Here is a 17,086-nt window from a genome sequence, read left to right as displayed (position 1 = left end):
CGTGGCGAGAATCTGTCTCCGCACCATGCGCTCTCACCACTGGTGTCCCCCAGGGCTCTGTTCTAGGCCCTCTCCTATTCTCGCTATACACCAAGTCACTTGGCTCTGTCATATCTTCACATGGTCTCTCCTATCATTGCTATGCAGACGACACACAATTAATCTTCTCCTTTCCCCCTTCTGATAACCAGGCGGCGAATCGCATCTCTGCATGTCTGTCAGACATATCAGTCTGTATGACAGATCACCAGCTCAAGCTAAACCTCGGCAAGACGGAGCTGCTCTTCCTCCCGGGGAAGGACTGCCCGTTCCATGATCTCGCCATCACGGTTGACAACTCCCTTGTGTCCTCCTCCCAGAGTGCTAAGAACCTTGGCGTGATCCTGGACAACACCCTGTCATTCTCCACTAACATCAAGGCGGTGACCCGATCCTGTAGGTTCATGCTCTACAACATTCGCAGAGTACGACCCTGCCTCACACAGGAAGCGGCGCAGGTCCTAATCCAGGCACTTGTCATCTCCCGTCTGGATTACTGCAACTCGCTGTTGGCTGGGCTCCCTGCCTGTGCCATTAAACCCCTACAACTCATCCAGAACGCCGCAGCCCGTCTGGTGTTCAACCTTCCCAAGTTCTCTCACGTCACCCCGCTCCTCCGCTTTCTCCACTGGCTTCCAGTTGAAGCTCGCATCCGCTACAAGACCATGGTGATTGCCTACGGAGCTGTGAAGGGAACGGCACCTCCATACCTTCAGGCTCTGATCAGGCCCTACACCCAAACAAGGGCACTGCGTTCATCCACCTCTGGCCTGCTGGCCCCCCTACCTCTGAGGAAGCACAGTTCCCGCTCAGCCCAGTCAAAACTGTTCGCTGCTCTGGCACCCCAATGGTGGAACAAGCTCCCTCACGACGCCAGGACAGCGGAGTCAGTCACCACCTTCCGGAGACACCTGAAACCCCACCTCTTTAAGGAATACCTAGGATAGGATAAAGTAATCCTTCTAACCCCCCCCCTTAAAAGATTTAGATGCACTATTGTAAAGTGGTTGTTCCACTGGATATCATAAGGTGAATGCACCAATTTGTAAGTCGCTCTGGATAAGAGCGTCTGCTAAATGACTTAAATGTAAATGTAAATGTAAAATACTGCCCCCTATACCTTAACAGGTTTAACCCACTGTTCCCTGGTCGCCGATGACGTGGATGTCAATTAAGGCAGCCCCCTGCACTTCTCTGATTCAGAGGTGTTGGGTTAAATGCGGAAGATACATTTCAGTTGAATGGTATCCCCCTTTCCCTTTCCTCTATGCAGCGACTGGCCCGCTTCCACCTGGGCACTGTGGCCATCCTCATCTACACCCACAACCAGGTAAAAGGCTAAGGATGTGCCATATCATTAGATTGTCTTTGAGAGAGAATAAGAGGTTAAGAGAGAAAAATAGTATAACTTTCTGTCAAAGGTCAGCATTAGACATAAATTATGTTAAATTAAAGCAACATAACTTGTATTAGGTTCAAGTTCATTTGAGTTGAATGAAGTGAATATTGGCTTAGCAACCGCGTGACGCAGCGTGACAAAGTGAACATGAATGTTCAAGAATCCCAAATTGCATTATGCATTTCCTCCTTCTTTCTAGAGTAGCTTTGATGGCAGTTGGGTTTTTAATGCCAATGTTATCTCACAAATGTGAGGATGTTTGAGGTGGAAAAACCAAAAATTAAGAAGTCTCATTTTTTCAACATTTTATTGGCGACGATGTCTGGTATGCATGTAAACAAGTCTGAGGCATTACCACCCCGTGTTAGAGGCCAAGTGGGCATGACTGGACATGATTGAAATCATACTCAACCCTCAAATATCCAAGGAACATCATACATTTCACAGAATCTCGCAAATCTCTGTTTTGAAAGGTACTGACTTTATGACAAATTATCCTATTTACCCTAATTGACTATTTTGGAATAATAATAAATGCCAGCTCCCTTTTGAGGGATAGTTTTCCTTCTGTCAAAGAAGGTCAGCATTATGGGTAGGTGAAAAGCTATGATCCCTTATTGATATCACTTATTAAATCCACTTCATCAATGTGGATGCAGGGGAGGAGACAAGTTAAAGAAGGATTTTTAAGCCTTGAGACAGTTGAGACATGGATTGTGTATATGTGCCATTCAGTGGGTGAATGCACAAGACACAAGATTGAAGTGCCTTTAAGTGGTGTATGGTAGTAGGTGCGTGGTGCACCGGTTTGAATGTGTTAAGAACTGCAATGCTGCAGGGCCTTTCACGCTTATCAAGAATGGTTACCACCCAAAGGACATCCAGCCAACTTGACACAATTGTGGGAAGCATTGGAGTCAACATATTTTGTGCACTCAGTATATTAAGATGTACAGAAAGGTTTTAATTTTAATTTCATTATAATATTTCAGAGGAGATCCGTGGCAACACAATCTCACACTCAATTCGTGCAAATCTGTACAAAAAGTAATTCAGCAGATTTTGTGCGTTTTAGTTTGACTTAATTCGTGTGGAAATATATTGTGTTGTCCGACTTCATTCGTAGGAAAATACACACATTTTTGTGTTACTTCAATCATAGGAAAGTAAAAAAAAAAATGTGGGGGGGGGACTTCGGAACAATCTTTTAAAAGTTATTGGAGCAATGCATTTTGGGCAATGGTGTTCTACACTGCCTTTTTTGTGTTCCACATTTATTTATATGAAAAACAAATGTGTTAACAACCCAGTATTGTTAATTAACCAGGTTATCACCGAAATACTTATAATATAATAGTATCCTTACGTTTTATAAAATGTTTAATTAATGCCAATGCTGTTTTCTATGCTTGTTTTCGCTTAATACCTTTGTATGCTGGTGTCACGACTTCCGCTGAAGTCGGTCCCTCTCCTTGTTCGGGCGGCGTTTGGCGGTCAACATCACCGGTCTTCTAGCCATCGCCGATCCACTTTTCATTTTCCATTTGTTTTGTCTTGTCTTCCCACACACCTAGTTTCAATTTCATCATTACATGTTGTGCATTTAACCCTCTGTTCCCCCCATGTCCTTGTCTGGAATTGTTTACTGTAAGTGCTTGTGCACGTTATGCTGGTGTGCAACGGGTTTTGTACCTATTGTATTGTTTATTCTGTTTACGGTGATTTTATTATTAAAATACGCTGTTGTAACTCAGTTTGATTCTGCCACCCCTGTGCTTCACAGTTTGGATGGTGTTCTTCGGCTTGCAAGCCTCCCCCTTTTTCCTCCAAACATAGCAATGGTCATTATGGCCAAACAGTTCTATTTTTGTTTCATCAGACCAGAGGACATTTCTCCAAGAAGTACAATCTTTGTCCCTATGTGCTGTTGCAAACCGTAGTCTGGCTTTTTTATGGCAGTTTTGGAGCAGTGGCTTCTTCCTTGCTGAGCGGCCTTTCAGGTTATGTCGATATAGGACACGTTTTACTGTGGATACAGATACTTCTGTACCAGTTTCCTGCAGCATCTTCACAAGGTCCTTTGCTGTTGTTCTGGGATTGATTTGCACTTTTCGCACCAAAGTACGTTCATCTCTAGGAGACAGAACGCGTCTCCTTCCTGAGCGGTATGACGACTGCGTGGTCCCATGGTGTTTATACTTGAGTACTATTGTTTGTACAGATGAACGTGGTACCTTCAGGCGTTTGGAAAATTATGTTATGGCTTTAGAAGCTTCTGATAGACTAATTGACATAATTTGAGTCAATTGGAGGTGTACCTGTAGATGTATTTCAAGGCCTACCTTCAAACTCAGTGCCTCTTTGCTTAACATCATGGGAAAATCAAAAGATATCAGCCAAAACCTCAGAAGAAAAAAAAATTGAACTCCACAAGTCTGGTTCATCCTTGGGAGCAATTTCCAAACGCCTGAAGAAAATAAAATGTGGTCCTAGAGTGTGCAAAGCTGTCATCAAGGCAAAGGGTGGCTACTTTGAAGAATCTAAAATATATTTTGATTTGTTTAACACTTTTTTGTTTACTACTATTTCTTATTTCATAGTTTTGATGTCTTCACTATTATTCTACAATGAAAAAAAAATGTCAAAAGAAACAAAACCCTTGAATGAGTAGGTGTCCAAACATTTGACTGGTACTGTACATGTATTTGGTTTTTTTTAATATGTTGAACCAACTACACCTTTATGTTAATTTCAGTTGATAGTCTTTTCAGCAAATAAAAACATTTATTATCTATGTTAAGATGAAAATGTCCCTCCATTGTTGAAATTAGTGTGTGTGAATGACAGGAGAGATGATGAGTGGGGCTGAGTTTTTACCACCAGCATTCATACAGGGGCTGAAGAATGGATAGAGCTTGTCTGTAAAGTTGCAGCCAGTGAAAGAGTAGATATGAGACCTGGTCTCCACATCATAAAAGGAGACCTGACCCTCCTCATAATCAACAAACACCCCCACCTTCTGGGGCTTCTCTCTCAAGGAAAGGAAGACAGGGGGGAAGGTACAGGCTTTGTAACTATTCCCATCCCTTAGAGACACAGTCCAGAGTCTATATGCAGAGCTAGATGAGATATTAACCTTCCTGTCTTTGGGCTGTCTGGCCACACCTACATCCCAGTCAGTTTTCCGCTTAACCGTCACCTCATAGTAAAATCTCCCTGAGGAAAAGCCATCCTTTCCAAGGACAATGGGATACTGATAAAACCTTTTTGAGTTGGGAGGAAGATTCTGTGGTGTGTCTCCACATCTTACTTGTTTTCCATCTTCAGACATGATGAGATATAGATGTGCTGTATCAGGGTCCAGAGTCACATCCACTGCATACTGCTGAATCCTCTTCAGTTTGACTTCAGGCAGCTTCTCCATCTCTTTATTCAGTATCTCCTCCAGCTGAGACACAGCTCTCCTCACAGTCCCCACACAGAGATCACTGTGAACACTAATCTCAGACCAGTCCTTGGTGGGTGGAGGTTTGCACACTAGGGATAGGAAGCTCTGGAGAAGTTGGAGGTGGTCCTCAGTGTGTGAGAGCTGCTTCAGCTCAGTGCGTCTCCTCTTTAGCTCAGTGATTTCCTGCTCCAGTTCTTTAATGAGCCCTTCAGCCTGCCTCTCTACTGCTTTCTGCTTCTCCTCAACTACCTCAATTAGCTCTGCCTGGCTTTTCTCAATGGAGCGCACCAGAGCAGTGAAAACCTGCACGCTGTCTGCGATCTCTCTCTCTGCATCTCTCTTGCTGAGATCTACTGAGAATTTGATATCTTTAACCTTCTTCAGTCGCCCCTGGATAATCCGCTGCACTTCTACCTCAGTTTTCCCCAGCTGAACCATCCTCTCTCCACACTCTTCCTCTATAGGAACAGTGTCATGAGTCTTGTGGTCTGCCTCAGTGCAGAACTGACACACACAGAGCTGGTCAGTCCTACAGAACAGCTCCAGGAGTCTGTCATGCTTCTTACACATCCTGTCTTCTAGGTTCACCACAGGCTCGATCAGTTTGTGTCTCTTTAAGGGTGAGGCTATCTGATGAGGCTCAAGGTGAGTCTCACAGTAAGACGTCTGACACACCAGGCAGGACTTCAGGGCTTTGTGCTTCATCCCAGTACAGACGTCACAGGGAACTATTTCCGGTTTGGAAGGGGACCCATCTCTACGTCTGTCTCTCGTCTTTTTAAAATTCTCTACAACTTCTCTGAAGGTCGTGTTGATATGAAGCTTAGGTCGTCTCGAGAATTTCTCCTGACACAGTGGACAGTGACACATGTTCTTGCCATTCCAGTACTTTGTGACACAGGTCATGCAGAAGTTGTGTCCACATGAAGTGGAGACTGGCTCAGTGAACACATCCAAACAGATAGAGCACAGGAACTGCTCTTCAGACAGGAGACTGCTGGAGGAAGCCATATCTAGAAAGAAGGCAGAACTATAAATTATTTCCTGGAATGAGTCAGCTCTCGATTGTTTCAGTGCTATTGTCAACACGGCATTTAGAGACACTAAGCCACATTGATTAAAGTTGTTTAACCATACAACCAGGGTTGGGTAGGTTACTTTCTAAATGTAATCCGTTACAGTTAATAGTTACCTGTCCGAAATTGTAATCAGTTACATAACTTTTGGATTACCCCAAATCAGTAACGGTATCTGATTGCATTCCGTTACTTTTAGATTACTTTCCCCATTTTAAGCGGCATTAGAAGAAAACAAAAATGTATGTTACCAATTGAACGACATCTATTGCAGGACAAATCAATGTTCAAATTTACATAGCTGGCAATATATGGATGTTACATTTACATTATGGGTTGGTTATGTAGGCTTCTTCTAACCCATTGCTTTCAACTACATATAATAATACTATTAAATTATATCTTTACAATTAAAAACCAAAGTCTATCAGAATTCCAGTCATTCCAATAAATGTTATACCCCTTGATCGTCAGGAATAGGACTTGTAGAGATTAGCCAAATTGTTTTACCTGAGCATGACCCCAAAACGAAGGACTTATTAGCCAGCCCTACTTTGTTGTTTATGATTTTGTTGTCATGGAGGACTGATTGGGCTCATTGATTCGAGTTGGGGAAAAAAATGCTGCGCTCATGGAATGGCATGCTTTGAGCACTACTGAAAGGTGCTATTTACATGTGAAAAACAAATGCCATATGCTGCATTTGCTATAGGCCTATTGTTTACCTTTTTGTTGGTGACACTTTGATATCTAGATACTATGCAGCTGTTTAAAGGGAAAATCCAGAGATGAAACAATAACGAAACGTTCTGCCCGACTCTGTTTTGGTAAAAAGCTGAGGGATGGGCCTGGAGAAATGTAACCACTCAGATTAATAGACAGAGCTGTGGATGCAAGGACCAACCATCCATGATATCAAAATGATTGTTTAACCATGTTATGAGGCTATACAGTGTTTGTTTACATTTACAATGTTCACAAACATTGGAGAAAAACAAGCTTATATGTTCGGTTCTCATGGGGTGTGACAGTTGAACTAAGCTCATGAGGCATTTATAAGTTATATTCTTCAATAATCAATGGATATATATATGGATATATATATATAATTTATAAGTTATATTCTTCAAGAATCATTGTTTTTGAAACCAGTAGAAAAAAAATGGATGTAACAACTACAGATTGCCCCTTTAAGTCTCTCAAAAGTGTACAAGTTTGAGCATGTGTCCATTAGGCCTATAGATAACTTTTTTGTATCAGCATGAATTAGATTGAGCAATAAAAGCCCCCCTTTTATTCCATAGGCTGGGATCTGCACTATGCAGCTGTTGCAAGAGTGCATTTTTCACTGGCTGTCCACTGGTTTCAAAAACAATGATTGATAGGCAGCTTAATCTTCTTGAATTCAAATACACATTTAGATTTGTGAACAGCCATCCACAACAACCACAATCCGTAAACGCAAATAGCTAAATGAGAGAGCAGCAGTGTGATTCACAGCAATGCGCTATGTAGATATCAATAATAAGTGATATCTGTATCGCCGTAGACTACACCACTACTGTCATCCTTACCTCCAAGAGTTTATTCAAGTTGGATAATCTTTGGATGCCAACAGCAGTCGTACCATTGGAAGACATATATTGGACTGTAGCCTACAAAAGCCTATTCCTGCTCTTTTCCCGTGATCCTTCAAACACATTTGGTGTGTCATCATAGCTGGTCTCTGACTTGTGGTCAGACTCGCTCAGGTAGAACAAACTTAAAACTTGCGCCTTTTTTTCAATGCTGATTTGAATGTCAAAGATTTTTTTTGCAAACATCCTTTCTGAATTTCTAAGTAATCCTTGAAGTAATCAATTTGTTTTTCAAAAGCATCGGTAATCTGATTACAATCTTTTTGCTGGTAACGTAACAGTTACCCTTTTTTTGTAATCCCTTACATTGAACAGATTACATGTAATCCGTTACTCCCCAAACCTGCATACAACATACAGTATAAATTTGTCAATCTGCAAAATAAAGTTAAACATAGGTACTGTAACCGATAAATAAAACAGAAGAATACAAGAATTCAAAAAGTAGAATGTATCTTCACCATCCCTTGTAAATCTCTACTCACCTGTATCTATGTGTGAGTGAAAGAGTTTGGGCGCGTTGTCAGACTTATCGGAACTATATACTGTAGTATAACAAAAAAAAAAACAGACTGCGTAGCTGTCTTAAAGACTTTTCAGAAGAGTTTGAGACTGTTTGCTTGTGTGTGCAACATACAGTATGTCTATACACTTCAGTTTCTCTGAAGTCAAGTGACGTTGACATGCTGCTCCCCACCCAGTGCTGCTCTGTGCTCTGGAACAGAGTTAACCCTTCACATGTCTGATCTCTCTCTTCATTCATGATACATTCTTGATACAACAGTGTGAATCCGAAATGTTAATTCAGGAGTTACTGCAGATGTATTGAAGGTTTTCTAAAGACATTGACTACAATAGAATTCACAGGGGATGAACAAATACTGTCAGTCTAGTTAGATTTTATCATTAATTTATATTTTACTGCAGTAGGCTAAGTCAGGGTCACACAGTGTGTTTCTTGTTAGTCTTAAACAAATCTACCTTGAAACAAAAGTGTACACCTCACACACATGGTTATGGGCTTAATAAAAGAATACACCTGTACCATGTCAGATATAGAGTTGAAATGTATTCAGTTTTGAGTTTCCATCCCGATATTACACTTTATATACATCACAGAAGACTGAAATATAACAAAACTGTTTGACATAGCAACACCGGATTTTCGACTGTTTAATTATTTATAATTGTTTTTATTAATTATGAAAATATGGAACATATTCATAACATTCCACCCATGAGGCCACTAGGTCATTTGACTGCAGGAACGGGGTACATAAGCAGCACGAAATATCCCAGATTATGCCTAGAAACATACTCAGTTTCGCTCATACAAACTACCAGTTCGTCAAGTCATGCCAGACAATGGGAATGTAGGAAAATGCCTGTGCTCGCTGTATGCTGAAAGCCTGCATCTGCTGCTTGTGGTGCCTGAAGAAGTGTCTAACGTACCTGAATGGTTTTACGGAGTACCACTTTAATCCATTTCTATATTGTGAATGGCGTTTATGCACATTTTACACCACACTCGCGATACCTGCCCCCTATTGTCTCAACACCCAACACACACATTTATGCTCTTTCTTCTTTCTCCCTCTACCTCTCTCTGTTGGAGTTTGTAGAGAACAGTAAGAAAATGGCGAGAAGGAATCGTCCCGAGGCAGATGGAGACGGTGGTGAGAGTTAACAAAACTTTTCCAACAGAGAATACATTGATTTACCTCCATAACCTAGAGTCATATACCCACAATGATGATGCTGATAAAAATACAGTACATGTAAAATGCACATAAAATCAGCAGCGTAATGTTTGGATTTAGTCTTGTCAGGTGATCTGTTGCGTCCTCAACTTTGGCCTAATACATTTTCCCATAATCTCCAAACTCTTCCTTTTCAATTGCTACCATGCGTTTGCTAATGCATAACATTTTTCTTCTTTAAGAAACATTTCAAATTTAGCCCTATCCATATAAGCCTAAATGGGAAAATCCACTCAACTATCTTTTTGTATATTTTGTCATTAGTCCACTGTTGATACAGTCCCAGAATGTTTTGCATCATCATGATGTGGCAGGTGACACTTTGCTAATTTGCTTCTTGAAAGTCCAATATCTTGAAGACTTGACTGCTGACATGCCAAATCTTTTGGGACTGTTATTGTAGTTTGGTGCTATTCTACATGTTGTAGAGTTTTGGTTTTGTTTAGCCTCTTGTGGGTGAAGTTATCGTGAGAGATTATTCAAATGTGTTCAATGTCATTACTGTTATTTTTTTTAATCAATACTACTGTTTGCATATCAATGTCTTTTTGCATTGTGGGATTGATGATCATGGTTGCTACTTGTGGTGTATTCCTCCTTGACAAATACAACTGACTAGCACGGACATTTTTGGAAAGTTTGTGATTGTTTTTTTCTAAATTTGTGCAAGGTGTTCTCCCTCGCCTGTTAACAGGATCGTGTTACTACTGTGGATCAAATATGAAATAGCTATTTACTTTAATAAGAAAGTTTTCTATTACTTTAATGTATGAAATACAGGTCCTAGAAATACTGAAGTTGTCTTATGTCAGAGGCAATGCATGACCTTAACTGACAATCCCAAAATTTTGGCAACATTGAGTCATTACTGCTTACTAAGTTTGTAGTACTCTATCCATAGAATAAGGGATTCCCTATGACTGTATCTCTATTCCCTTCATGAGTTTGTGTTATGACACAGAACTGTTATAACATTTTTATGCAGATTAATACAAGGAAACAATCAATGTCCTCTTGTCTTTGAACTGATTCTCTTGCCCCACAGCTCTGACAATCTTGGACATTTGTTTGTGTCTGCATGTCACTAAGATATCCAATAAGATGGAGAAACAATAAAACAATATTCCCAAATATAAAAACAATAATGTTATACCCAACAATAAAACAATACATTGAATTAAATTAAATGCTTGTGATTGGGATGTGGTGAAATGGAAATTACCCTGTATCAGACCAGGGTTCAAAGTGTATTTTTTCTTCTGTCAAATAAGTTAGCTGCACTTGATTGATAACGTGGTGCATTATAACCAATAGAATAGTCCCAAAAGTACAACCCCACCAATCTGGCACCATATAAATGGAATTAATAAATGTCTATGTCTGGTACTCTATATACAGGCTCAATCAAATGCTCAAAGTATCTGACAGAAAACAAATACTATTTGAATCCAGGTCTGTCTTGTATCAGTTTGACTATTTCCTAACTCCATTTTCCTCCAACCTGTGGTGGATATCAGGAATAAATCCCAGCTGACCATGACCCCCATTCTGTTCTCTATGCTACGACTGGTCGACTTCCACCTGGGTACCGTGGCCATCCTCACCTAGAGCCACAACCAGCTCAAAGGAAAAGTACGTCCTTTATCACATTCACCTACAGTACATGCACTTCCTTCTCAAAGGCTAAGGATCTGACCAATCGGAATCCACGCTTCAAGATTGTTTTGATCATGCGGACTCGGATACGTTCCGGGTAGACTCCGAGAATAACATCGACTAACACACTTATACAGTGACTGAGTTTATCAGGAAGTGTATAAGAGATGTTATACCCACTGTGACTATTAAAACCTACCCCAACCAGAAACTGTGGATAGATGGCAGCATTCATGCAAATGCTGAGAGCATCCTGTTGGGCTGTATCACCACCTAGTACGGCAACTGCACCTCCCGCAACCGCAGGGCTTTCCAGAGGGTGGTGCAGTCTGTTCAACGCATCACCGGGGGAAAACTACCTGCCCTCCAGGACACCTACAGCACCCGATGTCACAGGAAGGCCAAAAAGATCATCAAGGACATCAACCACCCGAGCCACTGCCTGTTCACCCCGCTATCATCCAGAAGGCAAGGTCAGTATGGGTGCGTCAAAGCTGGGACCCGAGAGACTGAAAAACAGCTTCTATCTCAAGGCCATCAGACTGTTAAATAGCCATCACTAGCACCTTAGAAGCTGCTGCCCTATATACACATACTTGAAATCATTGGCCACTTTAGTAATGGAACACTAGTCACTTTAATAATGTTTACATATGTTGCATTACTCATCTCATATATACACTGCTCAAAAAAATAAAGGGAACACTTAAACAACACAATGTAACTCCAAGTCAATCACACTTCTGTGAACATTTGCCAGAGAACACCAAGATTGGCAAATTCTCCACTGGTGCCCTGTGCTCTTCACAGATGAAAGCAGGTTCACACTGAGCACGTGACAGACGTGACAGAGTCTGGAGACGCCGTGGAGAACGTTCTGCTGCCTGCAACATCCTCCAGCATGACCGGTTTGGCGGTGGGTCAGTCATGGTGTGGGGTGGCATTTCTTTGGGGGGCCGCACAGCCCTCCATGTGCTCGCCAGAGGTAGCCTGACTGCCATTAGGTACCGAGATGAGATTCTCAGACCCCTTGTGAGATCATATGCTGGTGTGGTTGGCCCTGGGTTCCTCCTAATGCAAGACAATGCTAGGCCTCATGTGGCTGGAGTGTGTCAGCAGTTCCTGCAAGTGGAAGGCATTGATGCTATGGACTGGCCCGCCCGTTCCACAGACCTGAATCCAATTGAGCACATCTGGGACATCATGTCTCGCTCCATCCACCAACGCCACGTTGCACCACAGACTGTCCAGGAGTTGGCGGATGCTTTAGTCCAGGTCTGGGAGGAGATCCCTCAGGAGACCATCCGCCACCTCATCAGGAGCATGCCCAGGCGTTGTAGGGAGGTCATACAGGCACATGGAGGCCACACACACTACTGAGCCTCATGTTGACTTGTTTTAAGGACATTACGTCAAAGTTGGATCAGCCTGTAGTGTGGTTTTCCACTTTAATTTTGAGTGTGACTCCAAATCCAGACCTCCATGGGTTGATAAATTGGATTTCCATTGATTATTTTTGTGTGATTTTGTTGTCAGCACATTCAACTATGTAAAGAAAAAAGTATTTAATAATATTATTTCTTTCATTCAGATCTAGGATGTGTTGTTTAAGTGTTCCCTTTATTTTTTTGAGCAGTATATATATACACACACTGTTTTCTATCATATTCTACTGTATCTTAGTCTATGCCGCTCTGACATTGCTCGCCCAAATATTTATGTATTCTTAATTCCATTCCTTTAGATGTGTGTATTGTGTGTGTTGTTGTCAAATGATTAGATATTACTGCACTGTTGGAGCTAGAAACACAAGCATTTCGCTACACCCGCAATAACATCTGCTAAACACGTGTATGTGACAAACACAATTTGATTTGATGAATTACAGCAACATAACTTGGATTACTTTTTAATTTCATTTGAGTTGAATGAAGTGACTATTGGCTTAGCAACCGCGTGACGCAGCATGACAATGTGAACATGAATGTTCAAGAATCGCAAATCGAATCATACATTGCCTCCTTTCTAGAGTAGCTTCGATAAACTGTGGTTGTGATGCTAACATTATCTCACAAATGTGAGGATGTTTGAGGTGGTAAACCCTAAGCCGTTTATTATGAACAAGTCTCGTTCTTTCAACATTTTTTGAATTAACCTTTATTTAACTAGGCAGGTCAGTTAAGAACAAATTCTTATTTACAATGACGGCCTACACCGGCCAAACCCAGCCAACGCTGGCCAATTGTGCGCCGCCCTATGGGACTCCCAATCACGGCTGGTTGTGATACAACCTGGATTCAAACCAGGGTGTGTGTAGTGACAACTCTAGCACTGAGATGTAGTGCCTCAGACAGCTGCGCCACTTGGGAGTCCCATTGCGACGATGTCTGATATGCATGTAAACAAGTCTGGGGCATGCCATGCTAATGTTTAGTTCTCTGCTGTCTGTAAAGAGATAAGCAGGCTGTAGGTTGACACTGATGCTACGATTAGATAGAGCACACTCAGCACACCTTTTTTTCCATTCAACCTTCCCGTATTGCAATTCTCCATAGGCGTTACCATCCCGTGTTAGAGGCCAAGTGGGCATGACTGGGCATGATTGAAATCATACTCAACCGTCAAATATCCAAGGAACGTCATACATTTCACAGAATCTCGCAAATCTGTTTTGAAAGATACTGACTATATGACAAATTATCTTATGTACCCTAGTTCATTTTGGAATAATAAATGTCACAGGCCGCTTTCAACCAGAGAAGACGTGTTTTTGGTTCAGCTCCCCTTTGAGGGATAGTTTTCCTTCTGTCAAAGAAGGTCAACAATATGGGTAGGTGAAAATCTATGATCCCTTATTGATATAACTTATTAAATCTACTTCAAGCAATGTGGATGAAGGGGAGGAGTGTTTTGTTCCTAATGTTTTGTGAACTCAGTATATTCATATGTACAGTCGTGGCCAAAAGTTTTGAGAATGACACAAATATTAATTTCCACAAAGTTTGCTGCTTCAGTGTCTTTAGATTATTTTGTCAGATGTTACTAGGGAATACTGAAGTATAATTACAAGCATTTCATAAGTGTCAAGGGCTTTTATTGACAATTACATGAAGTAGACGCAAAGAGTCAATATTTGCAGTGTTGACCCTTCTTTTTCAAGACCTCTGCAATCCGCCCTGGCATGCTGTCAATTAACTTCTGGGCCACATCCTGACTGATGGCAGCCCATTCTTGCATAATCAATGCTTGGAGTTTGTCAGAATTTGTGGGTTTTTGTTTGTCCACCCGCCTCTTGAGGATTGACCACAAGTTCTCAATGGGATTAAGGTCTGGGGAGTTTCCTGGCCATGGACCCAAAATATCGACGTTTTGTTCCCTGAGCCACTTAGTTATCACTTTTGCCTTATGGCAAGGTCCTCCATCATGCTGGAAAAGGCATTGTTCGTCACCAAACTGTTCCTGGATGGTTGGGAGAAGTTGCTCTTTGAGGATGTGTTGGTACTATTCTTTATTCATGGCTGTGTTATTAGGCAAAATTGTGAGTGAGCCCACTCCCTTGGCTGAGAAGCAACCCCACACATGAATGGTCTCAGGATGCTTTACTGTTGGCATGACATAGGACTGATGATAGCGCTCACCTTGTCTTCTCCGGACAAGCTTTTTTTCGGATGCCCCAAACAATCGGAAAGGGGATTCATCAGAGAAAATGACTTTACCCCAGTCCTCAGCAGTCCAATCCCTGTACCTTTTGCAGAATATCAGTCTGTCCCTGATGTTTTTCATGGAGAGAAGTGGCTTCTTTGCTGCCCTTCTTGACACCAGGCCACCCTCCAAAAGTCTTTGCCTCACTGTGCGTGCAGATGCATTCACACCTGCCTGCTGCCATTCCTGAGCAAGCTCTGTACTGGTGGTGCCCCGATCCCGCAGCTGAATCAACTTTAGGAGACGGTCCTGGCGCTTGCTGGACTTTCTTGGGCGCCCTGAAGCCTTCTTCACAACAATTGAACCGCTCTCCTTGAAGTTCTTGATGATCCGATAAATGGTTGATTTAGGTGCAATATTACTGGCAGCAATATCCTTGCCTGAGAAGCCCTTTTTGTGCAAAGCAAAGATGACGGCACGTGTTTCCTTGCAGGTAAACATGGTTGACAGAGGAAGAACAATGATTCCAAGCACTACCCTCCTATTTGAAGCTTCCAGTCTGTTATTCGAACTCAATCAGCCTGACAGAGTGATCTCCAGCCTTGTCCTTGTCAACACTTACACCTGTGTTAATGAGAGAATCACTGACATGATGTCAGCTGGTCCTTTTGTGACAGGGCTGAAATGCAGTTGAAATGTTTTTTGGGGATTCAGTTCATTTGCATGGCAAAGAGGGATTTTGCAATTAATTGCAATTCATCTGATCACTCTTCATAACATTCTGGAGTACATGCAAATTGCCATCATACAAACTGAGAAAGCAAACTTTGTGAAAATGTACATTTGTGTCATTCTCAAAACTTTTGGCCACGACTGTAGACCTCACAGTGAAATGCTTACTTACCAGCCCTTAATAACCAACAATGCAGTTCAAGAAAGGGTTCAGAAAATATTTACTAAATAAACTAAAGTAAGAATTAGTAAAATTAAAAGTAAAAACAGTAAAAATAACAATAACGAGGCTATATAAAGGGGGTACCGAGTCAATGTGCGGGGGTACACGTTAGTCGAGTTATTTTGTACATTTAGATAGGGGTAAAGTGACTATGCATAGATAATAAACAGCAAGTAGCAGCAGTGTAAAAAGAAAGGGGGGGGGGGCGTGTCAATGTAAATAGTCCGGGTGGCCATTTGATTAATTGTTCAGCAGTCTGATGGCTTGGGGGTAGAAGCTGTTAAGGAGCCTTTTGATTCTAGACTTGGTGCTCCAGTACCACTTGCCATGCGGCAGCAGAGAGAACAGTCTATGACTTGGGTGACTGGAGTCTTAGACAATTTTTAGGGCCTTCCTCTGACACCGCCTAGTATATACAGTTGAAGTCGGAAGTTTACATACACTTAGGTTGGAGTCATTAAATCTCGTTTTTCAACCACTTAACAAATGTCTTGTTAACAAACTATAGTTTTGGCAAGTCGGTTAGGACATCTACTTTGTGCATGACACAAGTAATTTTTCCAACAATTGTTTATAGACAGATTATTTCACTTTTTCCTCCAAACATGACGATGGTCATTATGGCCAAACAGTTTTAGTTTTGTTTCATCAGAAAAGAGGACATTTCTCCAAAAAGTATGATCTTTGTCCCCATGTGCAGTTGCAAACTGTAGTCTGGCTTTCTTATGGCGGTTTTGGAGCAGTGGCTTCTTCCTTGCTGAGCAGCCTTTCAGGTTATGTCGATATAGGACTCGTTTTACTGTGTATAGATACTTTTACACCTGTTTCCTCCAACATATTCACAAGGTATTTTGCTCTTGTTCTGTATCACAATTCCAGTGGGTCAGAAGTTTACATGCACTAAGTTCACTGTTCCTTTAAACAGCTTGGAAAATTCCAGAAAATGCCATTAGAAGCTTCTGATAGGCTAATTGACATCATTTCAGTCAATTAGAAGTGTACCTGTGGATGTATTTCAAGGCCTACCTTCAAACTCAGTGCCTCTTTGCTTGACATCATGGGAAAATCAAATGAAATCAGCCAGGACCTCAGACATAATTTTTTTTAACTCCACAAGTCTGGTTCATCCTTGGGAGCAATTTCCAAACGCCTGAAGGTACCACATTCATCTGTACAAACAATAGTACGCAAGTTTAAACACCATGGGACCACGCAGCCGTTTTACCACTCAGGAAGGAGACACGTTCTGTCTCCTAGAGATGAACGTACTTTGGTGTGAAAAGCATAAATCAATCCCAGAACAACAGCAAAGGACCTTGTGAAGATGCTGGAGGAAACAGGTATAAAATATCTTTATCCACAGTAAACGAGTCCTATATCGACATAACCTGAAAGGCCGCTCAGCAAGGAAGAAGCCACTGCTCCAAAAAAGCCACACTACAGTTTGCAACTGCACATGGGGACAAAGATCGTA

At 41.7% G+C, this 17,086-nt stretch overlaps 1 protein-coding gene across 1 annotated transcript; it reads right to left on the bottom strand.

The window, feature by feature from the left end:
- Nucleotides 1-3,958: 3,958 nt before the first annotated feature.
- LOC106609922 (E3 ubiquitin-protein ligase TRIM21-like) lies at nt 3,959-5,897 on the bottom strand. Its single transcript, XM_014208963.2, has one exon. The coding sequence runs from the start codon at nt 5,895-5,897 to the stop codon at nt 4,266-4,268; it is 1,632 nt and encodes a 543-aa protein (XP_014064438.1). The 3' UTR covers nt 3,959-4,265.
- Between the last annotated feature and the right edge of the window lie 11,189 nt (nt 5,898-17,086).

Source organism: Salmo salar, chromosome ssa08 (genome assembly GCF_905237065.1).
Source record: "Salmo salar chromosome ssa08, Ssal_v3.1, whole genome shotgun sequence".
NCBI classification, from domain to species: domain Eukaryota; kingdom Metazoa; phylum Chordata; class Actinopteri; order Salmoniformes; family Salmonidae; genus Salmo; species Salmo salar.
This window is presented reverse-complemented; position numbering and strand designations above follow the sequence as displayed.

Coding starts and splice junctions, on each gene's coding strand:
- LOC106609922 (XM_014208963.2), bottom strand. CDS start 5,897: ATGGCTTCCTCCAGCAGTCTCCTGTCTGAAGAGCAGTTCCTGTGCTCT.